The 20,216-nt window shown below is 33.6% G+C and overlaps 1 protein-coding gene and 1 long non-coding RNA gene across 7 annotated transcripts in view; one reads left to right on the forward strand and one right to left on the reverse strand.

Annotated features, from left to right (window-relative positions):
- The window catches only part of LOC144317517 (uncharacterized), a 31,392-nt gene extending 14,757 nt beyond the window's left edge, over positions 1-16,635 (forward strand). Inside the window, exons 2-5 of one of the 2 annotated variants that reach the window (XR_013383522.1) lie at positions 7,075-7,139; positions 8,717-8,770; positions 9,777-9,922; positions 16,084-16,635. This is a non-coding gene — a long non-coding RNA (uncharacterized LOC144317517). The remainder of the gene's footprint in view (positions 1-7,074; positions 7,140-8,716; positions 8,771-9,776; positions 9,923-16,083) is intronic. The other variant, XR_013383523.1, reaches the window with a different exon arrangement.
- ERCC6L2 (ERCC excision repair 6 like 2) overlaps positions 1-20,216 on the reverse strand; it is a 154,650-nt gene that overhangs the window by 52,821 nt on the left and 81,613 nt on the right. For 4 of the 5 annotated variants that reach the window (XM_077903784.1, XM_077903777.1, XM_077903793.1 and 1 more), the window contains 7 exons: positions 19,656-19,863; positions 16,203-16,343; positions 15,113-15,226; positions 14,209-14,328; positions 7,766-7,837; positions 6,983-7,128; positions 5,680-5,775 (listed from right to left, as the gene is read on the reverse strand). In XM_077903784.1, coding sequence (XP_077759910.1) covers positions 5,680-5,775; positions 6,983-7,128; positions 7,766-7,837; positions 14,209-14,328; positions 15,113-15,226; positions 16,203-16,343; positions 19,656-19,863 — 897 coding nt within the window. The remainder of the gene's footprint in view (positions 1-5,679; positions 5,776-6,982; positions 7,129-7,765; positions 7,838-14,208; positions 14,329-15,112; positions 15,227-16,202; positions 16,344-19,655; positions 19,864-20,216) is intronic. The other variant, XM_077903802.1, reaches the window with a different exon arrangement.

The following is a 20,216-nucleotide window of genomic DNA, read 5'->3' on the forward strand; positions in this document are numbered from 1 at the left end:
TTTGCTTTAGTTTTTTTTTGCTCCTTAGATCAGTCTTCAAGTTTGCTGATCCTCAGTTCTCCTGTTTGAGTATGACGAGTCTTTCTAGTGATTTTTTTTTTTTTTTTTACAATTCATTTATTGTATCCTTTAGGTTCAAAGATTCTGCTTTGTTCTCTCTCTCTTTTTTTTTTTTAATAATTTCTATCTCTTTGCTGATATTCTAATTTTGTTTATATATTGTTTTCCTGATTTCCTTTAGGTCTTTGTCCATAGTTTCTATCTAGCTCTTAGAGTTAGGACAGTTATTTTAAACTCTTTCGCTAGTCAGTCCTATGCCTGTGTTTATTCAGGGATGCTTTCTGGAGATTTTTTTATTTTGTTCCTCTGAACTATGTTTTTCTCTTTCTTTAAATGCCCTGTATTTTTCTGTTTAAAAAAAAAAAAAAAAAAAAAAGGCCATTTAATAAAATAGCCACTTCAAGGCTTTGCAAACCAGTATGGAAAACATTCATTAATTAGCAGGGTATATCTTGAGTCTTGGGAACAAACAGCTCAGAGTAAAGATTAAAATCTACTTTGGTCATTTCTGGTTATGTGTCTCAGCTGGGTCATGTGTGTATGTGCTTTTAAATATTTCAATTTCCCAAAGAGTCTCATTTCAGTGTCTTCTCTGTCCCACTGTAGCTTTCATGCATCATGGGGCCTTATCACTGCTTTCAACAACTTCTACCCATTTGAGGTCCAAGCTATGCCACCATTCTTCATCTAAGCACTGTCAGGTGAAATAAAAACCATTCCCTTAGCAGCTCACAGATAGGTTAGAAAGTTGCAAAGGAGTTCCATACTGCTCTTTCCAACCCAGGAGGGAGGGAACTGGGAATTGGTTGCTTCCTCCTGGTTGTGCTGCACCAATGAATAGGGGTGAGGCAAGAATCAGTAAAGATGCCATGAAATTTCCCAGTTTTGAATATAGCTTTTTCTTGATTAGGAATTTGCTTGATTTCTGTAGATCTGTGACTGACCTTAAACAGCTCCTATAAAGTTATTTTAATCAGTCTCTAGTTTTTTTTAATTCACTCATGGGAAAACATGTACCTAGAGCTTCCTAGTCTGCCATCTTGCTGGTATCACTCCTTGATTTCTTCAATACAAGTTTATTTAAAAATATATTCTAAAACATCCATATGACTAGATTTTTATTAGCTACATGTTTATTGTTGTTTTTCTAGGGTCTTTTCTTTTGTATTAGAACCATGTAATCTAGTCCTCATGATTTCTATTAAAATATATGGTCATTTAAAAGTATGCTCTAAAATGTTTGAGATTGGGTATTTGAAGTTGTTATATGGTTATATACATTTATTAAGTCAAAGGCTAAATAATTTATTCAAATAATTTATGTATTTTCTTGTTTTGCCTAGTTGAACTATTAATTTTTGAGAGAGAGATATTAAGTTCCCCATCATGACTGTGTATTTATCCATTTCTTATCATAAAAGAGTTTAGGCTTTGTTATGTAGTGACTATTATACTTTCCTCACAGATTGTTCCCCCATTTTGTTTTAATGTATCTTGCCTTCAAGTCTCTTAATATTTGGCTTGATATTAATACTGCCACTCTTACTTTTTGTTACCATCTTCCTAATTAGATTTTCAGTATATTTTTATTTTAACTTTCTTTGTATTTTCAAATCTTATATATATAGTAATAAGCATAAACCTGAATCTAACTTTCCATTTTCATCTTCCTTTTTGTTTAAATAAGGAAGTTTTATTCCATTCATATTTATGTGTGGCCTTATTTTTCACAGTTTATGTTTTGTATTTGCCATGCTTTCTTAGTTTCTTCCACCTTTTACTGCATACTCATATTTCCAATCATTCACTGAAATAATCACATTTTTCTCAGTGATTTAAAAAAAAATTTCTTTCAGAAGTTCTGTTTGGATGTTTTGTACCTAATTTCTAATGTTTCTCAAAGTGGATTTAGGGATCAACTGTATAACGATCACCTTGGGTGTTTCTTTTTTAATTTATTTACTTATTTGAGAGACAGAGTGCATGAAAATAAGTGGGGAAAGGAGCAAAGGGAGAAAGAAAAGCAGACTCAGGGGGGACCATGGAGCTTGATCCCACCACCCAAAGATCTGAGCTGAAATCAGGAGTTGGATGGTTAACCAACTAAGCCACCCAGAAGCCCATGGGTGGTTTTTTAAAATTATGGTAAAATATACATAAGATTTACCATTTTAACTTTTTTTTTTTGAGAGAAAGTGAACATGTGAGTAGAGTGGGGAGGGTCAGAGGGCAAGGAAGAGAGAAAGAATCTTAAGCAGGCTTCATGTCCAGTGCAGAGCCTGACACAGGGCTCAATCTCACAAGCCTGAGGTCATGACCTGAGCTGAAACTAAGAGTCAGATGGCTTAACTGACTGAGCCAACCAGATGTTCCTCATTTTAGCTATTTCTAAACATATAGTTCAGTGGCATTAAGAAAATTCACATTGTTTTGCAACCATTACCATCATCCACTTCTAGAACTTTGTCATTCCAGACTAAAACTTTTATCCATTACATAGTAACTCTCTATTCCCTCCTTCCTCCAGGTCCTGGTAATTACCATTCTAATTTGTCTCTAATGACTATTCTAAACACCTTATATAAGTGGAAATACACAATATTTGTCCTTATATATCTGACTATTTCAATTAACATGTCTTAAAGATTTATCCATGTTGTAGCCATGTATCAGAATTTCATTCCTTTTCGTTTTTGAGAAGCTACATATGAGATTACAGATGTTAACTAAACTTACTGTGGTAATCAATGCATAATATATGTAAGTCAAGTCATATGCTGTATACCTTAAGTTTATATAGTGCTCTATGTCAGTTATATCTCAATAAAACAAAGAATTTCATTCCTTTATAAGGCTGAATATTCCATTTTATGTACAGAATACATTTTGTTTACCCATTCATCCATAAGTGAACATTTTGGTTATTTCTACATTTTGGCTACAGTGAATAATATTGCTATACACATGGTTGTACAAATATCTGAATTCCTGCTTTCCATTCTTTGCGTATATGTGGTAATTCTATACTTAGTGCTTTAAAAACCATCATACTGTTTTCAACAGCTGCATCACTTTATCTTCCCAGCAGCAGTGCACAGGACTCCAATTTTTTCATATCCTCATCAAGACTTGTCTATTTTTGGTAATAGGTATCTTAATGGTCATGAGATTGAACTCCACCTCAGGCTCTGTGCTGGGCATGCAGCCTGCTTATGATTGTCTCTGCCCTCTGCCCCTGCCTACCCCAGCTTAGACACACAGATCTCTCAAATTAAAAAAAAAAAAAATTATCTTGAGTATGAAGTGTATCTCACTGTACTTTTGATTTGCATTTCCCTAATGATTGGTGATATTACCTTGTCATGTGCTTACTGGCCATTTGTATAACTTTTTGAAGATATGTCTATTCAAGTCCATTTCCCCTTTTTAAACTAGGTTTGTATTTTCTGGTTGTTGTTACCAAGTTTTAGAAGTTCTTTATAAATTCTAAATATTAAGTCCTTATCACAAGTGTAATTTGCAAAGGTTTTCTCCTATTCTGTGAGTTGTCTTTTACTCTGTTGCCATTGTTCTTTGATGTACAGCCTGAGGAATTTCTTAAAATGGAGACTATAGATCCCCACCCTAGACCTACAGGATTAGAATACCAAGAGGATGGAGCTTGAACATCTGTGTTTTAAAAAAGTGAACTAAGTGATTATTATGCCCAACTCTCTTAGTTGTTGCCCTTAAAATTTTTTGCTAAAATTTAAAAACAGTTTTTGGCATAAATTTGAAAACTGACCAGGATATCCTAATTCTTTTTTGATGAAATATAAATTTCAACATAATTATCCCCACTTCCCAATGTTTTATTGAAATTACATGGAATTTTAGTTTTTAATTCTTACTAATTTTCTTATACCATCCCTTCATATTTTTGAGAATTCTTTTATAACTGCATTAAGCCTCTCAACTCTACATTTATCTAGACTCAAATATAAATTTCTCAGTTCCCAGATGTCAACAGTTGCTTTATTTTCCCTCACATATTCATATTTTAGCCACTGATTACAACTACAAGTCAAAATTATTTTCTTACAGATACCATCATATGAATTTTGTCACTCTGACAACTTTGTCTTTCAGAATTCTATAATGTAGATGAAAAATCTATTCTTCAAAGTCTGTTCTGCTGAAATGAGTGTGATTCTCATTTATTTGTTGGTAACCTGTTTTGTTCTTTTTATCTTTATTTTATAAATCATTTTCCCTCCCTCTTTCTCACTCTGGTATTTGTTTAGCCCCTTTATCTCTGGAACTTAGAAATACCCCTTTATCTCTGGAACTTAGAAATATAACCAAGACATGTCTCTTTATGTTTTCTCTCCTGTCCTCTCATTGTATTCTAAAATATTTATTCCTTTTATTTTCCACATCAATTTCCACTTTCAGTATTCTCCACTTTATTGATCAGAACTTGTACTGATTTGGCAATAGTTTTAATTTCTAAGAATTTCTTCTTTTTAAAAAAGACTTATTTATTTGAGAGCCAGAGAGAGAGAGAGAGAGAGAGAGCACGCGAGAGCACAAGCAGTGGGTAAGGGCAGAGGGGAAGGGAGAAACAGACTCCTCACTGAGCAGGGAGCCTGATGTGGCACTCGATCCCAGGACCCTGGGATCATGACCTGAGCCAAAAGCAGATGCTTAATCAACTGAGCCACCCAGGCATCCCTAGTTTCTAAGAATTTCTATTTTTCTTTTCTAGCACTTTTTTTCATGTGTCCTATTCTTATTTTATTTCCTCAGGGTCTGTTTTTTGTCTTGGCCCTTTTCTTTCATACTGTTGGTTTTATTAGATTATCTCATGATTCTTAATTTTCCATTCATAATTACAAATGAGGAACTGGATGGACTGCACAGGAAAGCTGGTCTGGATTTCCATGCAGGTACACAGGTCTATTTAATCATTTCCCCCTTTTTGTGTTTCATGGAGATCTGGGATTACTTTAGGTTTAGCTCTGCTTTTTGATCTGGTTCTAATGTCCACTGAAAACCTTCTGTCAGTCTGATTACCCACTATTTATAAAATTTATTAAATAATTCTTTCAGCTTTGATCAAGGGGCATCTGTTGAAGGCCAATCCCCTTTTATATATGGAGTGTGGGAGAGGAAATGGTTTTAGAATTAGCACATTAATTAATTTCCCACAAGAGTTCAGTCTGGTCTATTTCTACATCTTGTAGTTGCTGACCCTAGGATTGAAATTTCTCTGCACTCTCCTTCGGACTACAGCTTTTCTCTGCTGGTTTTGTGATCACAGAGATTCTGTTTGCCTTCTATCTTGTAGGAGTTTCTCAAAACTTCTGGTCTACTAATAGAGACATTTCCCATTTTCCTGCAGTATTATTATGGGTTCCTTCTTCTTAAACTAGTCCTGTCATAATAATGGGATTTTGAGATGGACAGAAAATAATTTGCTATTATCAGCCTGCCATTTAGATCCAGATTCAAGGTTATCAAATACTATTTTTTTTCATCATCTAATCACAGTAATATTATAGCAACCTAAAAGAATCAGAAAGGAGTATTTTTAGAAAAAATACTTGTAGGTCACTTTAAATTTTGTTAATATTATACCTATCAATTGCTTGAAGATCATTGGCTGGATTCCAAGTAGGATCAAATAATACAACAACATTGGCACCAACAAAATTAAGGCCTACTCCACCAGCCCTGGAGGAAACAGAAAAGGGCATATTAAAATAGCAAAACATAATTGTTGCCCTCTAATTCAATTGTGCCAGGTTTCTGCAACCAAATCAACACAATACTGCATTAACATCATAAAAGTAAGATGACTAAAACACAAATAGCAATGGAATATTGTTTTCCTACCATTTTAGAATATCCCTAAAAATATAATTTTATTCCTCATTTTAAGTATTGTGTTGACTTTTCACATTTTACATATATTTGTTTTTAAAGTCTTTTGAAAAAAAAATGAAAAAAAAATAAAGTCTTTTGAAATGCTTTTTAAAAGATAGTGGAGGAGGCAAATCTATAAAATACTTATTACATTATATGCCAAAGTAAGGATTTGTTACCCCCAAAAAGGGATTAATCATCTTAGGTGTTTATATTGGCTTAAATCTTTCTCTGAAGTATGTATATTCTTTAAAAGGTTTAATGAGGGGATCCCTGGATGGCTCGGCGGTTTAGCGCCTGCCTTCGGCCCAGGGCGTGGTCCTGGATCCCAGGATCGAGTCCCACATCAGGCTCCCTGCATGGAGCTTGCTCCTCCCTCTGCCTATTTCTCTGCCTTTCTCTTTCTCTCTCTGTGTCACTCATGAATAAATAAATAAAATCTTTTTTTTAAAAAAAAGGTTTAATGAGAGATTCATAAATAGATGTTAGAACTAACTTAACTTTTACAAAACCTGTTAATGTACAGCTGCTGTGGTTGAAATGAGGTAGACAGAGGGAGGAAGGACCTGGCCCACTGAGCCCAGTGGGTTCTCTAGGGCTCCTTGAGCACAGTTTAAAAACCACTGTTAAAAATGATCCTCAGTTATCTGATTAATAAAGTTATTAATTATTCAATTAAGTCTGACTGTTCTGACCACAAGACATGAATAAAAACACTATTACAGAAAATTCTTGGGAAGAAACATCCATTTCTTTTGATTGTTATCTTTATAAACCCAGACATATAAGGAGAATTCAGTGATGATAAGGAAATCGAGAGAAAAGGTTAGGTAAAACTCAAGATATTGTTATTTTAGTTATAATTAATAGCATTTTGCTGCTTCTCCTTAAAGCCAAATAAAACAAAGCAATATAAGCACAACCACTGAAAATTAATCCAGTAATAATTTTTAAATTACCCTAAATCTTAAAAGCAATTAGATAAAAATCAAGTTATCAAATTTTATTTTCTTACATTGTGGAGACAAGGCAAATGTTAACATCTTGTGTACTGTTGAACTCTTTTACAATCTTGATTCTTTCCTCTGATTTGGTGCTTCCATCAAGTCGACGGTAATCAAACCCAGCCGCCATACAGTACTGCTGTAGAACATCAAGCAACTAGGGAGAAGGTATGGAGATGGGCAAAGAGTAATTTATGGTTTAATAAGTTTCATATCATTGTAGAGATAAGATTTACTAAGTATTAATAATTGCTGCTCACAAGTTCTTTCTTACAATTGCAAGAGCAACAGATATTTTCCTGGCTTCTGGCTCATATATTTCTTACTCATTATCTTGAAACTGACTTTAAAGTTCACCAATGTTTGCCCTGAAAAAAAAAAAAATCTTAGGAGAAAAAAAAAAAATCAAACTGTATTTTTTTTAAACTAAAACCAAATGAAAAGAAAAGTACTGGCCAATTTAGGTAAGTGAATTTCATTATTTGTGCTATTTTCCAGATTCTAAAATCTCCTAAATGTCTTTTTTTTAAATCTCTTAAATGTCTTAAAGAACATTTTAATTATAACAAAAACATCAATAGATAATAAAAAAATCTATCTTTGAGTCTGCTATTTGGCAGTAACTCTGATATCACTGAGATTTAATCATCTGTTTTAAAAGCTGCTTATCTCCCTACCATTTTCTACATTATGTTTAAGTTAGAAATTGTGGCTGGACACACTGTGTCTCTTAGGCTTTATGCCTCAGGAGTCAGGGCTGGGTCAATCAAGAATATACTTCAGAAGAAACTCACCTTGGTGGAAAAGGAGAAAAGTAGTATTTTATCTTTGTTTTTTCTGCAATGATTTAAAAGCTGCTGAAGGACCTGGAAATGAACCACAGAAATCAACTAGTGAACCAGTTCCAACTAAAAGCACGCTTTATACATATAAACATCACTTGAGAATTTCTTAAAAATTATTTTTATACAACATAACCTCAGTCCTCTCTCCTAATTCCCTTCCTTTTTCCCAACTTAGAGAAATAAAGTATTAGATATTACATGAGATGTTATTCATCATCATATTGTCAATAATGAGGTAAGGTTCCCAAAGACTTTTGTTTCATCTCATCTGGTTTTAATAAAAAGGAAGCATTTTAGATTATGGAATGCATTTAAATGAATTAATTTAATTTCCAAAACACACTTTCTTTATACCTACAATATGTTCAGAAACTAAATTACAGAACAGCATTCCTTTTAGGAAGTATTTAAGTTTTTTCTAGATAGATGTAATGAAATATGTTTAATTACATCTAGGTTCTAAAAGTCTTGATATTTATTTTCTTAAAATAATCAGTCACATATACACCTCTTCTCATTTTATCCCCTTCTGCTTCTCTATTTACAGTCAGCACTGACTTCCAGACTTGATTTTGACCTCAAAATGTCAATAATTTGCCCCCATCCAAGGTCTGTTAGGGAGGAAGCAAATAATCCAAACCCTGTGTATAACAGTAATACTGTTATTTTTAAAACAGGCATTTCCACATCTGGTAATGACAGTTCCAGAACACTGTGGAAAAGTAATCCACAAAGGAAAGAAAAAGAATTTTCTGTACTCAGCTTAAAGTTTTTCTGAATTATGCAATAAACACTTAAGCAATTTTGTTTATTCACTGATAAGCATATAAACTTAAAGAAAAAGTTATACTCAGGGGCACCTGAATGGCTCAGTCAGTTAAGCATCTGCCTTTGGCTCAGGTCATGATCCCAGGGCCTTGGGATGGAGCCCCACATTGGACTCCCTGCTCAGAGGTAAGTCTGCTTCTCCATCTCCCTCTGTATACTCACTTGCTCTTTCTTTCTACCTCTCTCTCAAATAAATAAATAAAAAATAAATAAATAAATCTTAAAAGAAATTATACTCAATATAAGAAATGTAAGACTTTTAATATTAATCTTTAATTTTAATTAATAGTAATATTAATTAATATTTAATTTTAATAGTTGACTAAGAGAAGACACTGTGCTAATAACTCTGACCCCCATGGTCTTATCCCTCAGTAAAAGCCATGGAGTTAAAAAGAAAGCTACTCAGATAACCAATCAAATGGTGAATAAAAATGTTACAGATTAGGTGAACATAATTTTAATACCTGTAGAACTTATAAAGTAAGCTTTGCTTTATTTTTTAATAAAATAACGGACTCTATATAAAGTATGTGCATTTGAATTTCACATGATACATTAACTTTTTAAAATTAAAAGATTTTATTTTTTGGAGCAATTATAGATTTACAGAAAAATGGAACAGAATATCCAGAGAACTCCCACAGACCTCCTCTCCCCCATCTTTTACTTCTGCCCCTCCCCTGCACATAGCTTTCCCTATTATTAACATCTTGCATTAGGGTAGTACATTTGTAACAACTGATGGGTGAGTAAATAATTATTAATAATACATTATTAACTATTATTAAATTATTAACCTCACTATACTAATTCAATAATAGTATTAACTAATACTATTATTAACTGAAGTCTATTTACATTAGGGTTCACTCATGTATTGTACACTCCAGGGGTTTTGACACGTATATAATGACATGTACTCACCATTACAGTACTACACAGAATAGTTTCACTACCACAAAAACTCCCCATGCCCCATCTATGCATCCATCCCTCCTTGTAAACTACTGGCAACCACTTATCATTTTACTTTCTGTAGAGTTTTACATTTTCCAGATTGTCATATAGCTGGAATTATATAGTATGTAGCCATTTATTTATTTATGATTTATTTATTTATTCATGAGAGACACAGAGGCAGAGACACATGCAGAAGGAGAAGCAGGCTCCCTGAGTGGATCTGACACAGGACTCGATCCCAGGACCCCGGTATCACAACCAGGCGTCTCAGTATGTAGCCATTTAGATTGGCTTTTTTCACTTAGCAATATGCATGTAAGCTGCTTCATGTCTTTTTGTAGCTTGATAGCTCATTTCTTTTTATTATTGAATAATATTCTATTATCTGAATGTATCGTAATTTATCTATTCACCTACTGAAGGATATCTTGGTTGCCTCCAAGTTTTGGCAATTATATGTAAAATTGTTATAAATATCTGTGTACAGGCTCTTGTGTGAACATAAATTTTTAATTTATTTGAGTAAATACCAAGGAGTGTTGTAAATAACAATGTTCACAGGTAAGAAATCTTGGGCCTAACTTTTCTTGAATTTGTTAGGCCTGGAGATGAACATCACCCATATCTGATCCCAACAGCACTAAACTGGGTTTCCTAAATCTTTTTCTACTGCCGCCAACAGTAAGTGGCTCTGTGGTATTTCCCAAGGGAAGAGAAAAATCCTCATTTTCTCTTATCAGGGGAATAGGTACAACTTGTGCCAATCCACTTGAATAGTAGCTGAGATCAAAAAAGACCTTCATATATAAGAGAAGGAGCTGGTGTTCATGAAGTATAGTTCGGAGGGTATGGGGAGGGTACAGTGAGCATAACATCAACAAATAAATCGCAGCTGCAGGCTGACCTATAATAAGAGAAGAACTAGTATCTTTCATCACCTGAATTCAAAAAGTACACTCAACCTGGATTTCCTAACTCTCCCCACAGACAATAGATTATAAGCCTATACATTTTTTTTTTTTTTTTTTTTTTTTATGATAGGCACACAGTGAGAGAGAGAGAGAGGCAGAGACACAGGCAGAGGGAGAAGCAGGCTCCATGCACCGGGAGCCTGACGTGGGATTCGATCCCGGGTCTCCAGGATCGCGCCCTGGGCCAAAGGCAGGCGCCAAACCACTGCGCCACCCAGGGATCCCTAAGCCTATACATTTTGGATCACTAAATCCAGATGATGTTGATAATCAAATGATCAACACAATCTAAAAAACAGAACCCTAGACTATCAGTCTCTATCTTGTTGGTGTTCTCTTGTAAAACAAATAAATTATAGGCTTCTTTCACATATAAAGACAACTATCCAGCCCCCAGAAATAATTCATGCTTGCTCTTTCCCGTCTAAAAATCATGATAAAAAATAAATGTAATAATTATTTTAAGCAGACATTATTATTCATAGATATATAACTCCAACAGTACACTTTATTTTATTTATTTTTTCATGAGAGACACGGAGAGAGAGACAGAGACACAGGCAGAGGGAGAAGCAGGCTCCCCATTGGGAGCCTGATGCGGGGCTAGATCCCCAGACCCTGGGATGATGACCTGAGCCAAAAGTAGATACTCAACCAGTGAGCCACCGAGGTGCCCCCAGACTTACTTATTTTAAAAATAAACAACTCTCAACAAAGTGGATATAGAGAAAGCATACATCAACATAATAAAAGCCATATATGAGAAGCCCACAGCTAACATAACACCCACTGAAAGCTTTTCCTTCAAGATCAGGAATAAGACAAGGATGCCTACTCCTGCCACTGTTATTCAACACAATACTAGAAATCCTAGCCAGAGCAATTCGGCAAGAAAAAGAAACAAAAAGCATCCAAAGGGAACCCTGGGTGGTGCAGCGGTTTGGCGCCTGCCTTTGGCCTGGGGCGCGATCCTGGAGACCCGGGATCGAATCCCACGTCAGGCTCCGGGTGCATGGAGCCTGCTTCTCCCTCTGCCTGTGTCTCTGCCTCTCTCTCTCTCTCTCTCTGTGTGACTATCATAAATAAATAAAAATTAAAAAAAAAAAAAGCATCCAAATGGGAAAGGAAGAAGAAAAACTGTCTCTATTTACACATGGCATGATCTTATACATATAGAAAGCCCTAAAGACTCACCCAAAAACTGTTAGAACTAATAAATTTAATAAAGTTATATGATACAAAATCAAACCACAAGAATTCATTGCATTTCTGTACACTAATAAGGAAAAATATAAGAAACTAAGAAAATAATTGTATTCATAATTATATCAAAAAGAATTAAGTAACTAAAAATACATTTAACCAAGGAGGTAAAAGACCTGTATACTAAGAACTAAAACACACTGAAGTAGATAACAAATAAAAAGATATTCAGTGTTCATAGGTTGGGAACTAATGGTAAAATGTCCATACTGCTCAAAACACTTATAGATTCAATGCAATCCCCATCAAAATTCCAATGGCACTTTCCACAGAAATAGAACAAACAATACTAAAGTTTGCATGGAACCACAAAAAAAAACCCCGAAGAGTCAAAGCAATCTTGAGAAAGAGCCAAAAATTAGAGGCATCACACTTCCTGATTTCAAACTACATTACAAAGGTACTATAATCAAAACAGTATGGTATTGACATAAAAACAGACATACAGATCAATGAAACAAAATAGCCCAGAAATAAACCCACACTTATATAGTCAATTAATTTATGACAAAGGAGATAAGAATATACAATGGGGAAAAGATAGTCTTTTCACTAAATGGTGCTGGAAAAACAAGACAGCCTCATGCAAAAAGAATGGAATAGATCCCCATATGACATATGCACCCCCATGTTTACTGCAGCATTATTTATGATAGCCAATACATGGAAAAAGTTAGGTGTCTGTTGACAGATAAGTGGATAAAGAAAGAATGGTACATACATATTTAATGGAATACTGAGCCATAAAAAGGAAAGAAATCCTGGCATTTGCAACAACATGAAGGTCATTATCCTATATTAAATAAGAGAAAGAGGGGATCCCTGGGTGGCGCAGCGGTTTGGCGCCTGCCTTTGGCCCAGGGCGCGATCCTGGAGATCCGGGATCGAATCCCACGTCAGGCTCCCGGTACATGGAGCCTTCTTCTCCCTCTGCCTGTGTCTCTGCCTCTCTCTCTCTGTGACTATCATAAATAAATAAAAACGTAAAAAAAATTAAAAAAAAAAAAGTTTTAAATAAGAGAAAGAGTTAAACAAAATGATCTCACTTATCTGTGGAATCGAAAAAAAAAAAAGGTTGTATTTTTAAGTATAGAGAACAGATTGGTGGTTGCCAGCAACAGGGGGTAGAGGCAGACAGAATGAGTGAAGATGGTCAAAAGGTACAAACTTCCAGTTATAAGATAAATCCTGGGGATTTAATGTATAGCATGGTGACCGTAATTAATAATACTATATTACATATTTGAATGTTGCTAAGAGAGTACATCTTAAAAGCTCTCATCACAATAAAAAAGACTATGTATGGTAATAGATATTAATTAAACTTATTGTGATGATCATTTTGCCATATACATATATATCAAATCTAATTTGATTGATTAGACCTAAACTAATATAATGTTATATGTAAATTATATCTCAATTAAAAAAATACATAGACAAGTTTTTAAAGTAATCTACTTGGCTTTTATTTTATTTCATTAAATTTAGAGGCCCAAGCAAACTAAACTATGATGAGTTTATATTGATTAATTGCTAAAAATATTTCCAGGATTTTAAGAAAATCACCACCAGACTACTTTGAATTAATTCTTATTTATTTAGCCAAAAGAAATAACTTACTTTTTAAAAATTAAACCACAATGTTGAGAATTGTTCAGTAATAGTCTCTGCACCCATAAATAAAGATTCTTGATAGTTACTAAATGATTAAATAAACAAAGTGGCTGCAAAAAGGCTGTAAGCGATCAGCAAGTCATGCAGCTGTCACAGGTAATGCCTCAAGCCCTGGGTCCTGGCTGGAGAACCTAGCCTTACTTTTCCCACCCTCCTTTCATAATACATCACCAAGAGCAGCACCTACAGGTCAGTTTCCTGGTGTAGAACAAATGTTCCCTTGCCACAAATGAGACTTTTAGCAAGCTTCCAATATAGATTGGTAACTAAAAATAAGAGGTTAGAAAATTCAGTCTAGACATCTTGTCCACCTTGAACTCTTTAAGATGTTTCTTTCTCTAATTTTGAGCTATTGCCTATCCTCATCCTTGTGTCTGGCATTAGCATTTATCTCCTTAAACATTTGAAGATAAGCAATTATACATATGGCAACAGCATACATTTTAAAGAGGGCATACATCTAATACATCAATAAAGAAAGTCTGAAGTATATTTGATGTAACCACCTAATTGAGAAACAGCTACATGCATGGTTCACTGTAAGCTAGTAAATGCTATTTCACTTGTCTTTGGCCACAGTCTCTTCTGAATGATTGGGTACCTGTTCTGACTTGTTGGTGTCCCTGCCATACTATTGATAAATATTTTGTATATCATCCTCGTGTATATACAGCCTGAAAGAGCATTTACCTTCATTTTCCCACTGTATTTTGGGTCAGAAAGGGTTTCAAAGGATGCATCTTTGCTTTTCTGTACAAAATCTGGGAACTTGGAAAATACCTGATCACATATCCTTTTGATAAGTGTTTCCTTAGGAGGAAAAGATAGAAGAAAAGAAATTTTAACTTAATACATTTATATCTATACAGAGATTGATTTTGAAAAAAATTCTATTTAGAGGGAATATATTACTTTGAAGATATTATCAGTCAGACTAATAATTCAGAAAACCTTAAAGTGATCATGCTAATCATATATTGCTTTGATAAGTTCTGAGATAATGATAATTTTATCATTTTTCTTTTATAATTTCTAAAGCAAGGAATCAAATACTTCCCAAAGACAAGACTATCAAAAAATAGTATTGAATGCTTATTAGATTTTAAACTTATATTTGAACAGCATGAAGAATATAACACAAAAAAATATATAACATCACTATATAAGAAAGGCCTAAAGAAGATTTTTTATTTTACGTTGTGTTCTAGAATAAGTTACAATTGAAATGATCAAAGTAAATGATTGCATTTTAATCAGGTAGATTGGATAAATGCAATTAGATAGATTATTAATGGAGTAAGACTGACTCATCAAATATCTAACCTAGTAATTGCATCAAAACATGTTAGGAGAACAAATATATCGACATTATCAGAGATATAAAAAAGAGGTATTACTTTAAATTAGGCTTCAATTTTCTCTTAAAAAACTTAAGAGCATATACTTCTTTGATACCTAAATTAAAAAATGAGCAAGTCAGTTTTCTCTTAAATTGCATACAAAAATAAAGATATCTGGCTATGACATTTAGTACCAAATATAATATCTTTATACCAAATAGCATCACAAAGAAATTTAAAAAGCCAACTCAAACCTGTTGTTTGGAGGTGCTAGCAGACTGCAGTAGTGCAACATGGTTAGCTACCTTCTGAAGGACTGCAAGGTAACTGAAATATAAGGTTTTCACTGTTTCACCATGTGAATTGGTCTGTAAACAGAAAAAGAGAGAAAATGAAAACAAGCAAGAGACTAACATGGCTACGTCACTACTGCCTTCATAAATGATATCACTTACACTAACGTTTATCATTTGGTCACTACTGGCACAATACACAAAATATCCATGAATCACTTAATACAGAATCATACTTTTGGTGATGCTTTTAATAAAAGAGAGGAGAAAGTCCTCATTCCAGAAGGTATTTACCCTCATGATACACAGTGTCAGAAACACTGCAGTAAGAAGTTCCTAGCAATGAAATAAGGCATGGGGGGCAGGGTTATATTTCACTGTCCTCTCATTTATATTACAAAGTTTCGTAAGAAACTGTGCTATTAGGAAAAAGTGATGTAAAAAAACAGCAAAACAGATGAGAGACGGAATAAATATCAATCTGGATATTTATGTAGGATCCCTCTATGTACATGGATATCTGATAGCTAACTTGATGATAAAATAGGTAGAAAAAAGGGCAGGAAATAAATACAGATAGAAGGTTAAAAAAATACAAACTAGTATTTGTTTCTAAATAAAAAATAAAATACTTTATTATACTGATACACATTTAAATTAATTAACATTCTACCAGAATAATATTTTAAGCCTGCTATCAAAGACTAAGTTTATTATTAAGGGATAAGGCGAAACTTCTGAATATAAGATAAAATTTCAAGATGAAGTAGGCTACTTCCCAATAAAAGTTGAAAGGGAGGATATCAAATTGAAGCTACTAGTTTCTGAGAGCTACTGAAAGACCAGTTTATCAAAAAATATTTGAATATTGTATTTTGCTATTATTACCATTTGATGTTATAAAATAATTTCAAAAATTATTCCTTTTTAAGTTATGGCTTCTAAAGGAATTGAGGAAAAGTTATTTTATCTGCTCCTTACCTCCGACACTGGAATAAAGAACTATGTAATCAAAAGCAAGATTGTGAAGATACCACACAGAAACGCTTGCCTTATAACAACAATTTCTCCTTTTCCGGCCACTGCTGCAGCTACAAGGTTCAGAAGACTGAAGTATCAAAGTCACATCTTTGGTTTCTAATACTGTTTGATAGACAGCTTTCTGAAAATCTGTCAGAGAACAATACACCATCTGCCAAGATGAAACACTAAGTAATTATTGGTACTTTTTTATAGCAGTAATAATCACAATGCACATCAGATTTTATAGACTATAAAAGTGAAAACTGCTTATAAACTATTTTTCTTTTAGATGCATTAATATGACAATTTCTCCCACCCTAATCTAAACCCTATAAATGATAACTTTATTTTCAAATCTCATAGAGTTTGTTTTTCAATTGAAAGGAATTAAAATATGAAAAAACAAGTGGTTTCCTTATATATTTCTGAATATATTCTGGGTCTTTTCAGGATTTCATACTATTAGCCCATCATGCAAATAAGTGACTATAGTTTAGGTCAAATAAAAAACTAGATAAGAAGGGGTGCCTGGGTGGCTCAGTCAGTCAGGCATCTGCCTTTGGCTCAGGTCCTGGGATGGAGTTCTGAATTGGACTCCCTACTCACTGGGGAGCTTGCTGTCTTCTGCTCCTCTCCCCTACTTGCTCTCTCTGTCTCTCTCAAATAGATAAAAATCTCTAAAAAAAAAAAAAAAATAGTAGGAAAAGAGAAAAGGGAAACTTTAGAACAATGGTATGAATAATACTTACTGAACTACTTGAAAACTTAGAAAAAAATTTAAAACTTTATATTACTATTTGTAACAATTTGTATTTGATTTCCTGCTATAAATTCCTAAGGTTAGTAAAGGTTAAGAACTTAATACACATAAAAGCAACTACAAGTTTCTGTTTTATGCCAAAATTCAAAAAAAGAAAATTTGATATAATCATGCCACTAAGCTACGTAGGATGTAATTTACCTTATATTTCTAGTAGCACTGGAAATTGGTAAAAGTCCTCTAGATGTAGCTGTATGTAACGAGGGTCATAAAACACATAGTAAGAGTTAAAAAATGTGAATACAAGGGAAAAGCCATCTATTTATGAATGTTTATATGTTTAAATCACTACAAAATATTGCAAAAAGAAAAAATTCTGCTCATTGTTTCTTTGGGTGTTACAGAAACTTTTTACTTTGATGTAGTCTCACTTTTTTTAAAAAAAGAATTTATTTATTTTAGAAAGAGAGACAGAAAGAGAGCAGGAATCACAGGGGCAGAGGAGAGGGAAAGGGAAACTTTAGCAGACTCCACACTGAGTGTTAAGCCCGACTCAGGGCTTGATCTTACCATTCCAAGATCACGACCTGAGCTGAAACCAAGAGTTGGACACCTAATCAACTGCACACCACCCAGGCACCCCATAGTCTTATATTTTATTTTTGCTTTTGTTGCTTATAGTTTTGATATCATATTTAAAAAATCATCACCAAGACCAGCATCAAGGAGCTTTTTCCCTGTTTTCTTCTAGGAGTTTTATAAGATTTTGTCTTGTGTGTTAATCTTTAATCCATTTCCAGTTAATTTTTGTGAGTGGTGTTAAGACAGAAGTTCAATTGCATTCTTTGCATATGAATATTCAATTTTCCCACCACCACTTATTGAAAAGAGTATCTTCCTTTCTTACTCACTGAGTATTCCTGACTCCCTTGTCAAATATTATATTTGACTGTATGTATATGCATGGGTTTATTTCTATTCTACTCCTCCGATCTATGTGTCTGTTTTTATGCCAGTACCATTCTGTTTTGATTACTATAGCCTAGGAACATGCTGTGAAATCAGGAAATGTGATGCCTGCCAACTTTGCTTTTCTTTCTCAAGACTGTTTTGGCTATTTTGGGATCTACTGTGGTTCCATATGACTTTTAGGATTGTTTGTTCTATTCCTATAAAACAATGCCATAGGAATTTTGATAGGGATTGCACTGAATCTATAGATAGCTTTGGGTATTTGACAATATTAATTCTTCCAATCTATGAACATGGGTATGCTTCCATTTATTTGTATCTTCTTCAATTTCTTCCATCAGTTTCTTATAGTTTTATATAGGTCTTTCACATCCTTGGTTAAATTTATTCCTAAGTACCTTAAAACACATAGTAACATTTACTAAACACTTTTTACATGCCACACATTTCAGAGCAACCATGTAAGGCACTGTCATCATCATTCCTATTTAACTGACAAAGAAACCAAGGTTTGGAAGACAGCAAATTGCTCAAAGTCACAAAACTCCTAACAGGATTCAAGCTTATATTATTTCATCTCAGAGCCCATGGTCTAAACACTCTATGCACAAGACTCTCTTCATATATTTATAGTTATTCCTCCTATTGGATAGACAACTAAATAATATACATAAAATTGCACAAAATATTTTTAAAAGTGGGGATTCATTAAGTATTTCAATTAAATAGTAGTATTTGCTTTAGATCAAAAAGTCAATTTCCCCAACTTGTATATCAGTATATTTGCCTTTCAAATCTGTCTTTTAAAATTAATAATCAACAGGATATCCTAAGACTAGAGAATATTTGATAGTATTACCCATACTTGGGACAATATTAATTAAGCTTAATTCATAGTAATTCATAGAACCTTTATTCCATTACCTGAGTTAGAAGAACCACAGAATTAAAAACTATGAGAGGACACTACATGTAAAAAAAACTCTTAAGATTTACTCTTCAAGTTTTCTTAAACAATTAATGGAATTTAATTATAACTTTCCTAAACTTTTTCAAATTTAGTTGGTTGTATAAAATAAACAGCATTCTAAAAGAAACAAACCTATAAAACAAACCTTTTAAACACTATAGTCTTGTATCTGTTACAAGGTCTCAAAGAATATACGGGGCTACAAATAGTGCACAATATATGAAGGGCAAAATATGAACAGAAAACAAATTAGGGAGACAGTTCTTTTTTCATTGAGAAAGAATTACACCAAAAGCCTTCTTATTATAAAATAAGAGAAATGAGTTTTATGTATACTAACAATAAACCTGTCAACTAACCTGTTAGATTGGGCTCAATTAATCCTTTCTGAATTTGCATATAACAACTTTTTCCACACTTAGTAAAAGACAAAAAAAAAAACCTATATTCATAAAGTACCACAGGAAATAGATTTCCTCTTTTTTTTAATTTTTTTATTTTTATTTTTTATTTATGATAGTCACAGAGAGAGAGAGAGGCAGAGACATAGGCAGAGGGAGAAGCAGGCTCCATGCACCAGGAGCCCGACGTGGGATTCGATCCCGGGTCTCCAGGATTGCGCCCTGGGCCAAAGGCAGGCGCTAAACCGCTGCGCCACCCAGGGATCCCCTAGATTTCCTCTTAAAAAGAATTTTTTTTTTCAGAAAAAATAAAACATGATGAAAGATCAATAACTTAAACGATGAGAAATTAATAATTTAAACAAATGCAGTTCTCACCCGGTCTTCCTTCTTAGGCAACTGATCCTTGATTAGAGTCTTGGTACGCCTGAGAAACCATCCAGACATCATCTTTGCAAGCCTTTGCATGGCCTTTCGACCAGTAGCTAGTTCTCTTTTTGTTGCTGTGTGTCTCTGACCATGTTCTACTGGGTCAGAAAACTGCTTCTTGAAGTGGATCCTACTACCTAAAAGTCCTGGCACAGCCCTTTAAAGGCAACAACAACAAAAATATTATGGCTTTATTAAATTATCTAAAAAGAAACACATTGACTTTTTTTGCTTCTAAGAAATATTCTAAGTTACTTGTTCATGAATGATAACAATAACAAAATGTAAGAAAAGAGAATGTATAACTACAAAATGACAGAATTAGTAAATAATTCAGATATTTACTTCGGGACCAAGAGTATTATATAAAGATAGGTATACATGAGACTCTACTCTGTATAATGTGTTTGGGACAAACGTGACCATAAATAGACATGATTTTTTTTTTTTAAGAAATGATTAATGAGCAATCAAAGTAACACTAAATTAAAGAAATATTAAAAATTTTCC

The sequence above is a fragment of the Canis aureus genome, chromosome 1 (assembly GCF_053574225.1).
Source record: "Canis aureus isolate CA01 chromosome 1, VMU_Caureus_v.1.0, whole genome shotgun sequence".
Taxonomy (NCBI): Eukaryota; Metazoa; Chordata; class Mammalia; order Carnivora; family Canidae; genus Canis; species Canis aureus.